This window comes from Mastomys coucha, unplaced genomic scaffold (assembly GCF_008632895.1).
Source record: "Mastomys coucha isolate ucsf_1 unplaced genomic scaffold, UCSF_Mcou_1 pScaffold21, whole genome shotgun sequence".
Classification (NCBI taxonomy): domain Eukaryota; kingdom Metazoa; phylum Chordata; class Mammalia; order Rodentia; family Muridae; genus Mastomys; species Mastomys coucha.
In genome coordinates, this window is record NW_022196904.1 from 45,542,801 (window position 1) to 45,556,624 (window position 13,824).

General features: G+C 37.0%; 1 protein-coding gene across 2 annotated transcripts in view; it reads left to right on the top strand.

Moving 5' to 3' along the window:
- Positions 1-13,824, top strand: part of Luzp2 (leucine zipper protein 2) — a 392,186-nt gene that overhangs the window by 180,325 nt on the left and 198,037 nt on the right. The window contains exon 2 of one of the 2 annotated variants that reach the window (XM_031386806.1): positions 9,728-9,845. In XM_031386806.1, coding sequence (XP_031242666.1) covers positions 9,728-9,845 — 118 coding nt within the window. The remainder of the gene's footprint in view (positions 1-9,727; positions 9,846-13,824) is intronic. The other variant, XM_031386808.1, reaches the window with a different exon arrangement.

A 13,824-nucleotide genomic window follows, 5' to 3' on the forward strand; every position in this document is an offset into this window, starting at 1 on the left:
AGAAGAACACTCCTCCATTGTTGGTAGGATTGCAAGCTGGTAAAACCACCCTGGAAATCAGTGTGGTGGTTCCTCAGAAAATTGGACATAGCACTTCTTGAGGATCCAACAATATCTCTATTAGGCATATACCCAGAAGATACTCCAACATGTAATAAGGACACATGCTCTACTATGTTCATAGCAGCTTTATTTATAATAGCCAGATGCTAGGAAGAACCCTGATTTCTATCAACAGAGGAATGGATACAGAAATTGTGGTACATTTACACAATGGAGTACTACTTAGCTATTAAAAACAATGAATTCATGACATTCATAGGCAAATGGATGGATCTGGAGAATATCATCATGAGTAAGGTAACCCAATCACAGAAGAACACATGGTATGCACTCACTGATAAGTGGATATTAGCCCAGAAGCTCAGAATAACCAAGATAAAATTCACAAACCACATGAAACTCAAGAAGAAGGAAGACCAAAGTGTGGATTCTTTGGTCCTTCTTAGAAGGGGGAACAAAATAGCCATGGAAGGAGTTACAGAGACAAAATGTGGAGCAGAAACTGAAAGAATAACCATCTAGAATTTCTAATTCAAGAAAATAGTTTTTGCATATGTCCATCAGCCTATAAGAAATAACAGGACATAGAATGTCCCAAAAATCATCGTAGCTATGCGCACCACACTTTCACGAGAGTGTGGTGTGGCCAGTGAATGGGTTAGGGTTTATAATCTGCTGTTGCAGATAACACATCAAAGGCAAAGAATGAAAGAACAGTGAAGGAATAGCACCTACAGAATGGAAAAGAATTGACAAACTAAGATACATCAAAATCCTATTAACATCTACAAAAAAATGATCAAGAATTCAGGAACTCTTTTTGTGCATATCGGCAAAACAATGAAAGAAAGAAAAAAGAAGGCTTATCACAAACATCTATGAAAAATATTGGAAGCTCTACACAGCAATCTGGAAAAAGATTATTCCAAATTTCTATGAACACTGAAGAATAAACACTGAAGAATAAATAGATCCTTGATTTTAGCACTAAAAAAGAGAAACCACCATTACATAAGCAATATTTCATATATTACAAGCTTAAAATATTCTACAAATAAATGTTTCAATAAACTCCTACTGTGAACAAAGCCAAATACAAACAACTAATTCATGTTATTTATTTATTTATTTATTTATTTATTTATTTTGGTTTTTTGAGACAGGGTTTCTCTGTATAGCCCTGGCTGTCCTGGAACTCACTCTGTAGAGCAGGCTGGCCTCAAACTCAGAAATCTGCCCGCCTCTGCCTCCCAAGTTATGGGATTAAAGGTATTTGCCACCACTGCCAAGCTCTCACGTTGTTTTTAAATGGATGATTAAAAAGTTAATCTTGGTAACCACACTAGAATATTTTCATATACTCTCAAGTAAATCTGAGTGGTAAAGAACCATGAATTTGTGATGATAAATGTAACTGAGAAAAAGTATTAAAGGCTATCAGTATCTAATAATGTGTGGCCTACTTACCAACTAAAACTTTCAATTGATGCTCATACGAATAGTATGTGAGCATCAACTACAAATCTATAACACACAACGGACAGCTACTGAAAACAGTTAAAAGTTGTGAACACATCCTGGAGGGAAAATATGTAAATGCTATTTCTGCAACATGCTCAACTTATGAGTTGCATTGTTATGTGCACTAAAGCAATAGTGAGATACTATTCAGAGCCACTGAACTTATTGAATTTAAAAAACAATCTTGAAAATGCCAGTAAAGACAAAAATATGAAGCGACAAAAAATCTTTACCTGTCCTACTCCATAAGTTAACCTTTTCAATTTATTGGCCATGGTTACTAAACAAATGTGTGACTATGTGAATATTTTGTGGTACAGGTATTTTATTCATAGGCATTTAGATATTTTCTGGTATGATTATATTCACATCTCAACAAGACAAGATATATGAAATATCCATTATTCATAACAGTCAAAAGCACTATTCATAAACACACAAAACATGCACATTTATCTATTCATATTGGAGAAGATAGCTTGCAATAGATTATTCTCTATCACACTTCACAAATTTGTGAAGCAAAAATTGGCAAACTACTATAAAGAATGAATGTCAGCAACCTGGTCATGTTTTGGAAGGGAAGTAAATGTGATGAATGAGTAAGGGTAAGCCGGCACTTCTCCCATATTTTCTACTCCTTAAATTTCTGATCTACACAATTTTTATTTGATTAATGAATTTTTCCTGAGATTGTGTTGATTTTTGAGTATATCCAGCCCCTACCACAATAACATCCATATTTACAAGTGGTCTGAGACAAAATTTCACAAATCTCTATAGTCAATAATGATCTCCATGTTATATATCTTTTGTAAATGGTCAAGAAGAATGATTTCGCTCATTTTCTCTTTTCAACATTGCTTTGGAAGCTGTATCAAGTGCAGGGCATGGTGAGCAATTAAAAAGTAAACAGTGAAATACAACAAAACCAATGGAGGGGGTTGTATAGTCTCATGGCTCAAAAACACCACCAACAACAAAATATGGTTTCCTCCACCAATCATCTGAAAATCAAGACAGCTTTTAATGTAAAATACTAGGATAAAGATTAATTCATAAAATTCATTGTTTCAAAAGCAGGAGTGTCTAATAGACAATTGAATGGTAAACATATTCACAACAATAAGTTCAACAAAAAAGCAGAAATGGCATATAATAATTTCATTGTGGTACTCAAACATAAACATGAGCTGGAATAACATATGAGACTATGTGTATTGCTACATAGTTAGGTGCACAGATGTTATTTATGTCTTTAGTACAACTTAGTTAGTGCACTTTCAATTAAACTCCCAGTAAGTGTCTATAAAAACCTAACATTATAATTCTAAAATTCATTAAGGAGAGCTAAAAACAAAACAATATTAATAAGACAAGAAGCAGAAGAGTTGAAAGGGACAAACTTAGCAAGAATAATGATATAACAAACAGTTTTAATGTTTAAATCATTTTTCTTTGAAACAGACGTTTTTATAAGTGTATCAGGATATACAACAAGAAATATATCTCCTTCCTTTACCTGTTAACTGATTGATGATTGCTTGATAGGTGATGATTCTGTGATATATGAATAATTGGTATGTAGATAGGCAGATAACTGGTAGATAAAAGACCTATTGATAAATGATAAGCAAAGAGATGATAGACTGTTGGTTCTTTGATGATACATAAGAAATAGATAATATGTAGACAGGAAGATAGATGATTGATAGATGGATAGATAGACAGAGAGAGATACATAGTTGATGGATAGATAATTAAACAGTAGATAATAAGTAAGAATAAATAAGTGATAAATAAATAATAGCTATGAATTTTGAAGAGAGATATTTTAATATCGAATCATATACATACATTTTCTACATAGAACAATTATTGCAAACTACATGAATAATGAGCTCAAAAATATATTAGAAAACTATTATGATTTTTTGATACATCAAAATTATAATATTTGATATACTAGAAGTAAATTCATTTGCAGATAGTTTCTATAAAAAAAAACAAGTTAAAGTACACTTCTTATGGTGGGATATAAATAGGACTAGAGTCTTACAAAAAAATTTAAACATAGAATCACAAAAAATAAGATGTGCAAGAAATTGGAAAGAGAGGCTCTGTAAGAGAGGTCCAAGGCTGAGAATATTCCCACACAGTTTCAAAATCCAACTCTGAACCAGCTTGAATTTTCTTTTATCAAGTATCCATAATTGTGACACAAAAATTGTATTTTTATTACTTCCCATTTTGCAGTACTTTGTTGTGACAGTCCTAACAAATGCAAAATTGTACCTGACTTAAAAGTGAGTTGGACTGATACAGAGAAATGGAAGCAAAATTTATGAAAATGGAACTATTATCTCACAAAGTAGCTGAAAAGTATGTTGCCAAGTATGTAAGGCTATGTTGTCTAGTATTTGTCAACTTGATACTAGCTAGACTTATCTGAGAACAGAGAACCACAGCTGAGAAAATGCCTCTATAAATCTGTTATGAAGGCAAGTCTTTGCAACATTTTCTCAATTAGTGATTAACATGGGAGGACCCAGTTCACAGTGAGCAGTGCTACCTCTGGGCTTGCAGTCCTAGGTGCCATAAAAAAGAAGGCTAAACAAGGTGTGAAGAAAGAGTAGCAATCAGCACTGTTCTGTGACCTCGCTGTCAGTTCTTGCTTCCACGTTTCTGCCTTGAATCCTTGCCCTAACTTCTCTGGATAATGAATTACAAACTATAAAAAGAATGAAACCCTTTCCTCTCCAAATGCATTTGGTCATGGTCACCATCACAGCAATACTAGAATGAGTCATACAGATTCCAGTCCTGTGACATCTACGTGTATTTTTTTTAAAGGGGAAGACAGTATCCTCTCTACGTCAAAGTATAAAATAAATATCAAATGCCTGGATAAGCTAATATGTTTCAGAGACTGAAAGCCTATTACCACATATTGAAATTCTCTTGACAGTTTTAATGCACTGTCTTGATTGATTAGAATATTATTTATCCAGAAATAGTCAAAGAAATGTGTTTATTGCCATATACCTGGATTTTATTACTTTGGGTTTTTTTATTAGATATTTTCTTTATTTACATTTCAAATGATTTATCCTTTCCCGGTTTCCCCTCTAGAAAAAAAAAAAAAAAAAAACAATGTCTTCCCTTCCCCCTCCCCGTGCTCACCAATCTACCCACTCCTGTTTCCTGGCCCTGGAATTCCCCTACACTGGGGCATAGAGCCTTCACAGGACCAAAGGCCTTTCATCTCATTGATGACTGACTAGGCCAACCTCTGCTGCATATGCAGCTGGAGCCATGAGTCCCACCATGTGTACTCTTTGGTTGGTGGTTTAGTCCCTGGGAGCTCTGAGGGTACAAATTAGTTCATATTGTTGTTCATCCTAAGGGGCTACAAACCCTTCAGTTCCTTGGGTCCTCTCTCTATATCCTTCATTGGGGACCCTGTGCTCAGTTCAATGGATGGCTTTGAGCCTCTACTTCTGTGTTAGTCGGGCACTGTCAGAGTCTCTCAGGAGACAGCTATATCAGGCTCCTGTCAGCCAGCACTTGCTGATATTCACAATAGTGTCTGGGTTTGGTGATTGAAGATGGAAAGGATTCCAAGGTGGAACAGTCTCTGGATTGTCCTTCCTTCAGTCTCTGCTCCATATTTTGTCTCTGCAACTCCTTCCATGGGTATTTTGTTCCCCCTTCTAAGAAGGATACTTTGTAAGAGAAAGAAAAGTGGGAATTCTAAACATGTAATGGTAAGATCAACCGAAGTGCACACAGAGCAGAATGGTTAATAGCACAGATCAGCTGGTCAGACCTCCAGGAAACATGCAATCAACTGCAGAACATGGGTTGTGCTTTTAAAGAAAAATTTATTGGAAGATAAAAATCACTTCTGTAAATGGAACATACTGTGCTCACTTCTGCCCATTTCTACTCTGTAGAGTTACAATGTTTGAAACTAGAAGGTAGTAATTAGTTGAGTAACCTTCCTTGCTATATATCTCTAATTGTATCCTGTTCATAATTACTGTTGCATGTACTGAACAATGGATTGTTTAAAGTCCTGAGGTGCATTTTCTCATGAAGGTTTGAAACACTTAACATAATAATGAAATTTAAAATGATTGCAAACTATATTAAAAATATCAAAAGAAATAATTCTCAATTTAATTTAATGAAAAATCATAAGAAACAAGCAAAAGCAATATTGAATATCTATACTGTTATATAGAAGGAAAAAGCAATAGACTATAAATTTTATGGAATTCACAGTGAATATTTCACTCTAAACTCATAGCCAGGTCAGCACTCTTGTTCTGAAGTCAGTGTATTTTTAGAGAAGTGGCTGAGACAGGGAGCTCTGAACTGACTGATAGACCACTTCCATAATAGCATCTTGCCCTTGAAAGTGATTTATTATCTTATTGGCTCAGTTATTTCAACTGTAAAATAGGGTTAGCAGGAGAGCTACCTCCTGGAGTTCTTTTGAAAATGAGATGAGTTCTACCGTCTCTCATGCAAAACAATATCAATATGTTTTATCGATCAATATGATTTATAATATATATATGATAATCTGGGGTCATTTATTATATAAAATAAACCACAGACATGAAATGATACTGTACATTTGGATGAAACAGAGATGAACTGTTATTTTTATTTTGTTGTTTGATTTTGTCAGCTGACCTATGGACCCCAGTGACACTCTATATGTGTGTGATTATTGACTAATCATTTTTGATCAAGTATGTGTCAGGGACATTGAGTAATGGTATGCTTCTTATCCATGAACCATTCCAATTTCCTTTTGGCAATTAGAAGCTGAAGGGTAGTAAACAACTTCATTTAGCAAATTAAAAAAAAAGAAAAGAAAAAATTGTCACTGAAACCTACTCTAGATAAAATAAATTTACTAAACAGTACAAATTATTCTTCTGTAATTCGGCAGAATATCCATGAAATTCATTAAAACCTTTTTCAGGAATAAAAATATTACTCATTTTTAAAATCTCATATTATTTGAATTGGGGTCAAAATTTTGTATAAACCACACAATTTAACACAAAAGTGTGTGAAACCAGTATATTTGTTGTTGTTGTTGTTGTTGTTACAGACAAACTGACTTAGAGAAGTCAGCATTCTGGAGGGTCCCCCCAACCTCCTACCTCCCAAGGTTGCCTATTTTCACTCTTTGTGTTGGCCCTCAGGGTTTCAGCTCTTTTCCTCTACCGAATACCAGATCACTTTCCCCTCCCCTGATATCCCCTTTCCCTACCAGGTCCCTCCCTTGCTCCTCTCTTGTAGTTGCTTTCTTCTCCCTCCCAAGTGGGACTGAGACATCCTCACTTGGACCCTTCAGCTTGTTGACCTTTTTTGAGTTCTGTGGCTATATCTTGGGTATTCTGTGCATTTTTGGGCTAATGTCCACTTATTAGTGAGTACATATCATGCATGTATTTTTGGGTCTGAGTTACCTCAGTAAGGATGATATTTTCTAGTTACATCCATTTGCCTGCAAAACTCATGATGTCCTCATTCTTAATAGCTGAGTAGTATTGCATAGTGTAAATGAACCACATTTTCTGTATTCATTCTTCTGTCATGGGACATCTGACTTGTTTCCAGCTTCTGGCTATCACAAAGAAGGCTGCTATGAACATAGTGGAACAAGTGCCCCTGTGGCATGGTGGGGAATCTTTTGGGTATATTTCCAAGAGTGGTATTGCTGTATGTTCAGGTAGATCTATGTCTAATTTTCTGAAGAACCTTCAGATTGATTTCCAGAGTTGTTGTACCAGTTTGCCATCCCACCAGCAGTAGAAGAGTGTTCCCCTTTCTCCACATCCTCACCAACAAGTGTTGTTACCTGAAGTTTTGATCTTAACCATTCTGATTGGTGTAAACTAGAATCTCAGGGTTGTGTTGATTTGCATTCTCTGATCACTAAGGACTTTGGACATTTTTATAGGTGTTTCGCAGCCATTCAAGATTCCTATGTTGTGAATTCTGGGTTTAGTTCTATACCCAGTTTTTTGATTGGGTTGTTTGGTTCTTTGGTGGTTAGCTTCTTGAGTTCTTTATATATTTTGGATATTAGCCCCTCTATCAAATGTGGACTTAGTGAAAATTTTTTCCCAATCTGTAGGTCGCCAATTTTTCTTATTGGCTATATCTTTTGCCTTACAGAAGCTTTCCAGTTTCATGAGGTCCCACTTATCAATTCTTGACCTTAAAGCATATGCAATAGGAGTTCTGTTTAAAAAATTTGCCCTGGGCCAATGAGTTCAAGGCTCTTTCCCACTTTCTTTTCTATTAGATTCAGTGTATCAGGTTTTATGTTGAGGTATTTGATGCACTTAGACTTGAGCTTTGTGCAACATGACAAATATGAGTCTATTTTCATTTTTCTACATATTGACAGCCAGTTAGACCCCACATTTGTTAAAGATGCTTTAATTTTTCCATTGTATATGTTTGGCTTCTTTGTCAGGTGAGAGACTCTCAGAACTCAAACAGAAGGAACTTAGATGAAATGCCCTATATTGGGAAGAGGAAACTTGTAGAGCCCACCTCCAGAAGAAAGACAGGAAGGGCATAAAGTGAGGAATGGGGTTGCAATCCCACAGTCAAAACTCTGATCCATAATTGTTCCTGTCTGAAAGAACTGCAGAGATGAATATGGAGAGGAGCCTGAGGAAAAAGAAGGTCTAGTGACAGGCCCAAATGGGATCCAGCTCAAGTGGAGGCCCCAAGGCCTGACACTATTACTGAGGTTATGGAGCACTCACAGAAGGGACCTATCATAACTGCCCTCTGAAAGACCCAACAAGCAGCTGAAAGAGTCAGATGTAGATATTTGCACCCAATCAATATACAGAAGCTGCTGACCCCTGTGGCTGAATTAGCAGAAAACTGGAAGAAGCTGAGGAGGAGGGCAACCCTATAGAAGGACCAGGAGTCTCAACTAACCTCAAGATCTCTCAGAAACTGGACCACCAACCAGGCAGCATACACCAGCTGATATGAGGTCCCTAACACATATACAGCAGAGGACTGCTTGGTCTGGGTTTAGTTAGAGAAGATGCAACTAACCCTCAAGAGGCTGGAGGCCCTGGGGAGTTTAGAATTCTGGTGGGGTGGGGGTAGAGGATGGACACATCCTCATGGAGACAGGAGATCGGGAAAAGATATGGAATGTGGAACAGTCAGAGGGTAGACTGGGAGGGGAATAAAATCTGGAGTTTGAAAAAAGAAAGAAAGAGAGAAAGAAAGAAATGAAGAAAGAAAGAAAGGTCAGTACTCATTTCTGCAAATTTACATCTGAATACAACCACCTTTCACTGCACTGCTCTGTGACTTCCTGATAAAGGGCTAGTTCAAAAAGTTGCTGAAATCTGAAACATGGCATCATTACTAACGACCATATCCATCTAATGAGAACATAAAAATAAAATAATTTACTAGAGCAGGTTTCATTTTCTTTTCATTTCCTCTGATGTATGAAAGCCAGTCATATGTTTCCTGTTTTTGCATCTAATGTAGTCAGGAACTCTAGCCTGGACTATGGCATGTTAGATTCTTTGTCTATATCTCATTCTTGAACAGCTTCACTCTCAAATCTTTGGACAGGGAAAATTTTCCAAATCATATATCTGACCTTGTCCCTGCCTATCTAGAACATATTTAGTTAATCCCTTATTCTCCAAATGAGTTCCTGAGTCTTACTCCAAAGACTGGCATCTTCCCCCCAAGCCCCTCTTACCACATTTTCGTGCTAGCAACCAGATTTTCACTCTTTCATCAGGACTTTACAGCTGACATTTATTCATTTAAATAACTTTATTGCCTTCTCTGCAACAAGTACTAAATGCCTAGAAAAAATAGTGACATTATGGAAAATATCTCCTTTCTAAAGTAAACCTGGTAAATTAAATTTGTGTGTATAGAAATACTGTTTTGGGAACGCTCAGTCTGAATACTTCTCTCTGTTCATGAAGTCTTTAATATAGAAATGGCCATTAAAGTTTCAGTCTAGTTTCCTGAAACTCGCAGGCTTTCTGGTTATGCCTGAGGCCAGATGGAAATGAATGTGTAGAGGGCTCTCACACCCTTTTTTCTGTGTTAGACAGGACTATGAAGAGCTAGAGAAGCAGCTGAAGGAAGTCTTTAAGGAGCGTAGCACAGTCCTGCGGCAGCTGACAAAGACATCCAGAGAACTGGATGGGATCAAAGTCAACCTTCAGGTGAGTTGGACACTAATGTTTTCAGCAGCAGAGGAGTCCATTCACCCTCATGAGACTGATATGCATTTTTAAACAATTTTCTCTACATCTCTGGGCTTGACCACTCCAGTTATTATTTATTATTATTTGAGCTTTGAAATAAAATGGGCTTTGAAATCGTTCAGAGACCTGCAGTTTCTAAACATCAAAAAGAGAAAACTGTGTGTTTGGCAAAAACCATCAGTTCCTCCCAGCCTCCAAGATCAATTTGACCCCTGTGTTCTTCTTATTGTAAAATGATGGAAAGGTATTATAGGAATAAGATATTTGGAAGAGAATTTTAGATTTTCCCTAGGACAGCTCTAAATATCCTATGAACAACTTCTTTATAGAGAAGGATAAATTTGTTTTTCTCCTGTGAACATACATTTTTATTATATTAAATAATGTTTTTAATACAATATATTCTAATTATGGTTTCTCCTCCCCTGACTCATCCAGGTTCTTACCTACCTCCCTTCCCATCAAGATTCACCCCTTCTCTCTCTTGGGAAAAATCAAACAGAATCTAAGAGAGAATAATAAAATAAAGTATAATATAAAACAAGCTAATAGGACAAAACAAAGAGAAGAGAAGTGGCCAAAGAAGAAGCACAAAGAAAGACTCATGGATACAGATACACACATGTTCAAACCCACAGGAATGCAATAAAAACACAAAACCAGAAGCCTCAATACATGCACAAAGGTAAAAATCATTCTGAGACACAACATTCTGAGACAAAGAACAGTACTTTGGTGTATAACTATTCACATTGGATTCACTACATACTTACCATATACAAAATTCCTTAGTAGGATTCCATGATGTAATTTTTAAGTAAATATAGAAGATGGTACTCTTGATGTGACTTTACTTTTTTTTGTTGTTGTTGGTTTTTTTGAGACAGTGTTTCTTTGTGTAGCTCTGGCTGTCCTGGAACTCACTCTGTAGACCAGGCTGGCCTCGAACTCAGAAATCCACCTGCCTCTGCCTCCCAAGTGCTGGGATTAAAGACGTGAGCGACCACTGCCCGGCAATGTGACTTCTTTTGCATAAACAATATTGTCTAGAGAAAGTTATTTCTTTTTGAAAGTCAGTAAGGACTCTAGAGTTTAAAGGTAAGGTATGTTGCTTCAGATACCACACAAATCAGGCTGCATGTTATCTTGATCCTCAAGGTCTTTGTGATATGTTGATGCCATGATGTTTTGATGGCACAGTCAGCCACTAGTGAAATGACTTTGGTCCAGTTCATATGTAGGGTTATCTTTCCTTAGCTCATATTTTATGTACATATAAAAACTAATCTTCTTTTTATAGCTGCCAATGCAATGTTTAGAGTGAGCATACAGGTAAGTAATAAGTGGTGCCTACATTTGAACTTATCATTTAACTCTCATGTTGAAGAAGTTGTGCTACGTGTTGAAAAAGTAAAAAACTAGCCACTCTCCTATAGGACATGGTGACAGGTAGAAGAATTACACAATTCATGGAAAATAGTGCTATGCATCCAGGCATCAAAAGGTTATGGGTCAATTTTGTTTGATTTGGGAAACCAAAGACATAGATTATTGGAAAGAAAATTAACAGGAAAGCAAGCCTGAGAGGAGTAATCAAGACACTGGTCTGTCCTCAGGGGGATGGAACACCTGGCACAGGAATGTATCATATCACCAGCATATGGTGAAATGCCCTGGGGTGGTCAGAGATTGGTATTCCCAGGACTGTTTCCTAAATCAATGTGTCTCCTTATAAACTAGAATGTTGCTTAAGAAAAGTTTTTATGGAACTATATTTTTTGAAAGGATAAAAATATTCCCTGAAATGTTGTGACAACTTTAAAAATGATTTTTTTTTTTTGGTTATTGTTCTGTGGTACATTCTACACATGATGTTTTCCATTGTTTATCTTAATTTAAGCAAACTCTCCACAAAAGTAGTATGGTATTGCTTTCGTTATAAAATGAAGAGTGAATACTTAAGCAGATCACAGAATGCAAGTCATTCTGATAAGCAAAGGGTGACACTGGATTTCAAACTTAGTAAATAAATATATAAATAAGTGTTATGTGACTTTTCCTGACAAAATGTGAACAAAATGTTTATGCATCCCAAATAGATAACTAGCAACAGACAACCAAAGCAATTCCACATAGTATAAGATTAAAAAAAAAAATAGCACTTTGATGTCTGACTTTACACATTGCATTCACTTACCATAAACTAAATTCTTCAGTGGCATTGCATGATATAATTCTTTTATATAGGGTTGCTGGAAATTGAACTCAGAACCTCTGGAAGAGTAGTCAGTGCTCTTAACAGCTGAGCCATCTCCTCCAGCCCCTAAATGCAGTTTTAACTCATGATATTTTCAATATAAGATGTGTCTGGCATTCTCACTCTGGTGACTTTCTAAGCTGGGACCAGCTGGGAGGCACAGGCCTCACAAATGGCAGGACAGGATCTTCTCTACCTCCGTCTACACCTAGGAATGATGGCCATGGATCCACAGTCCTCTCTGCCCCTTCCCTGCAAGCAGAGAGCCTGCTTTCAGGGAGTGCTTTAATGCAGGGACTAGGTGAGATCTGCCATTTTCTCTCCTGTGACTTTCTAAGGCAGGACCAGCCAGGAGGCACAGGCCTCACGAGTGGCAGGGCATCATGGTCAGGATCCTTCTACCTCAGACCACACCTAGGAGAAACAACAGATCCACAGCCCTCTCTGCACTTTTCCCTCAAGTGGAGATCCTGTCTCCAGGGTGTGCTCTGACCCCAGGATCCAAGATGGACAACTGATCCAAAGCCATCTGCACCCAGGTTTTACCAGAGGAGAACTGATCTCCCAGAAGTGCTGACACAGGCTTACAGACCCACAGGAGGAACAAGCTCTAGTCAGAGAGAGCAAGAACATCTAATGCCAGAGATCAACATTTGGCAAAAGGCAAATGCAAGAATCCTACCAACAGAAACCAAGACTACTTGGCTTCATCAGAACCTAGTACTCCCACCACAACAAGTCCTGGATATCCCAAAACACCAGAAAAGCAAGATTTGGATCTAAAATCATATCTCAGGATGGTGCTAGAGGAATTTGAGAAGATCATAAATAACTCCCTTAAAGAAATACAGGAAAACACAGGTAAAGAGGTACAAGCCCTTAAAGAGGAAACAAAAACATCCCTTAAGAAATTACAGGAAAGCACAAACAAACAGGTGAAGGAATTGAGCAAAACCATCCAGGACCTGAAAATGGAAGTAGAAACCATTAAGAAATCACAAAGAGAGACAACTCTGGAGTTAGAAATCTTAGGAAGGAAGTCAGGAAACATAGATGCAAGCATCACCAACAGAATACAAGAGATAGAAGAGAGAATCTCAGGGGCAGAAGATACCATAGAAAACATTGACACAACAGTCAAAGAAAATGCAAAAGTTCCTAGCCCAAAACATCCAGGAAATCCAGGACACAATGAGAAGACCAATCCTAAGGATAATAGGTATAGAAGAGAGTGAAGACCTCCAACTTAAAGGGCCAGTAAACATCTTCAACAAAATTATAGAAGAAAACTTTCCTAACCTAAAGAAAGAGATACCTATGAACATACATTAAGCCTTCAGAACTCCAAATAGACTGGACCAGAAAAGAAATTCCTCCCACCACATAATAGTCAAAACACCAAATGCACCAAAGAAAGAAAGAATACTAAAGTCAGTAAGGGAAAAAGGTCAGATAACATATAAAGGCAGGCCAATCAGAATTACATCAGACTTCTCACCAGAAACTATAAAAGCTAGAAGATCCTGGGAAGATGTCATACAGACTCTAAGAGAACACAAATGCCAGTGGAGACTACTATACCCAGAAAAACTCTCAATCACCATAGATGGAAAAACCAAAGTATTCCATGACAAAACCAAATTCGCACAATATATTTCCACAAATCCAGCCCTTCAAAGG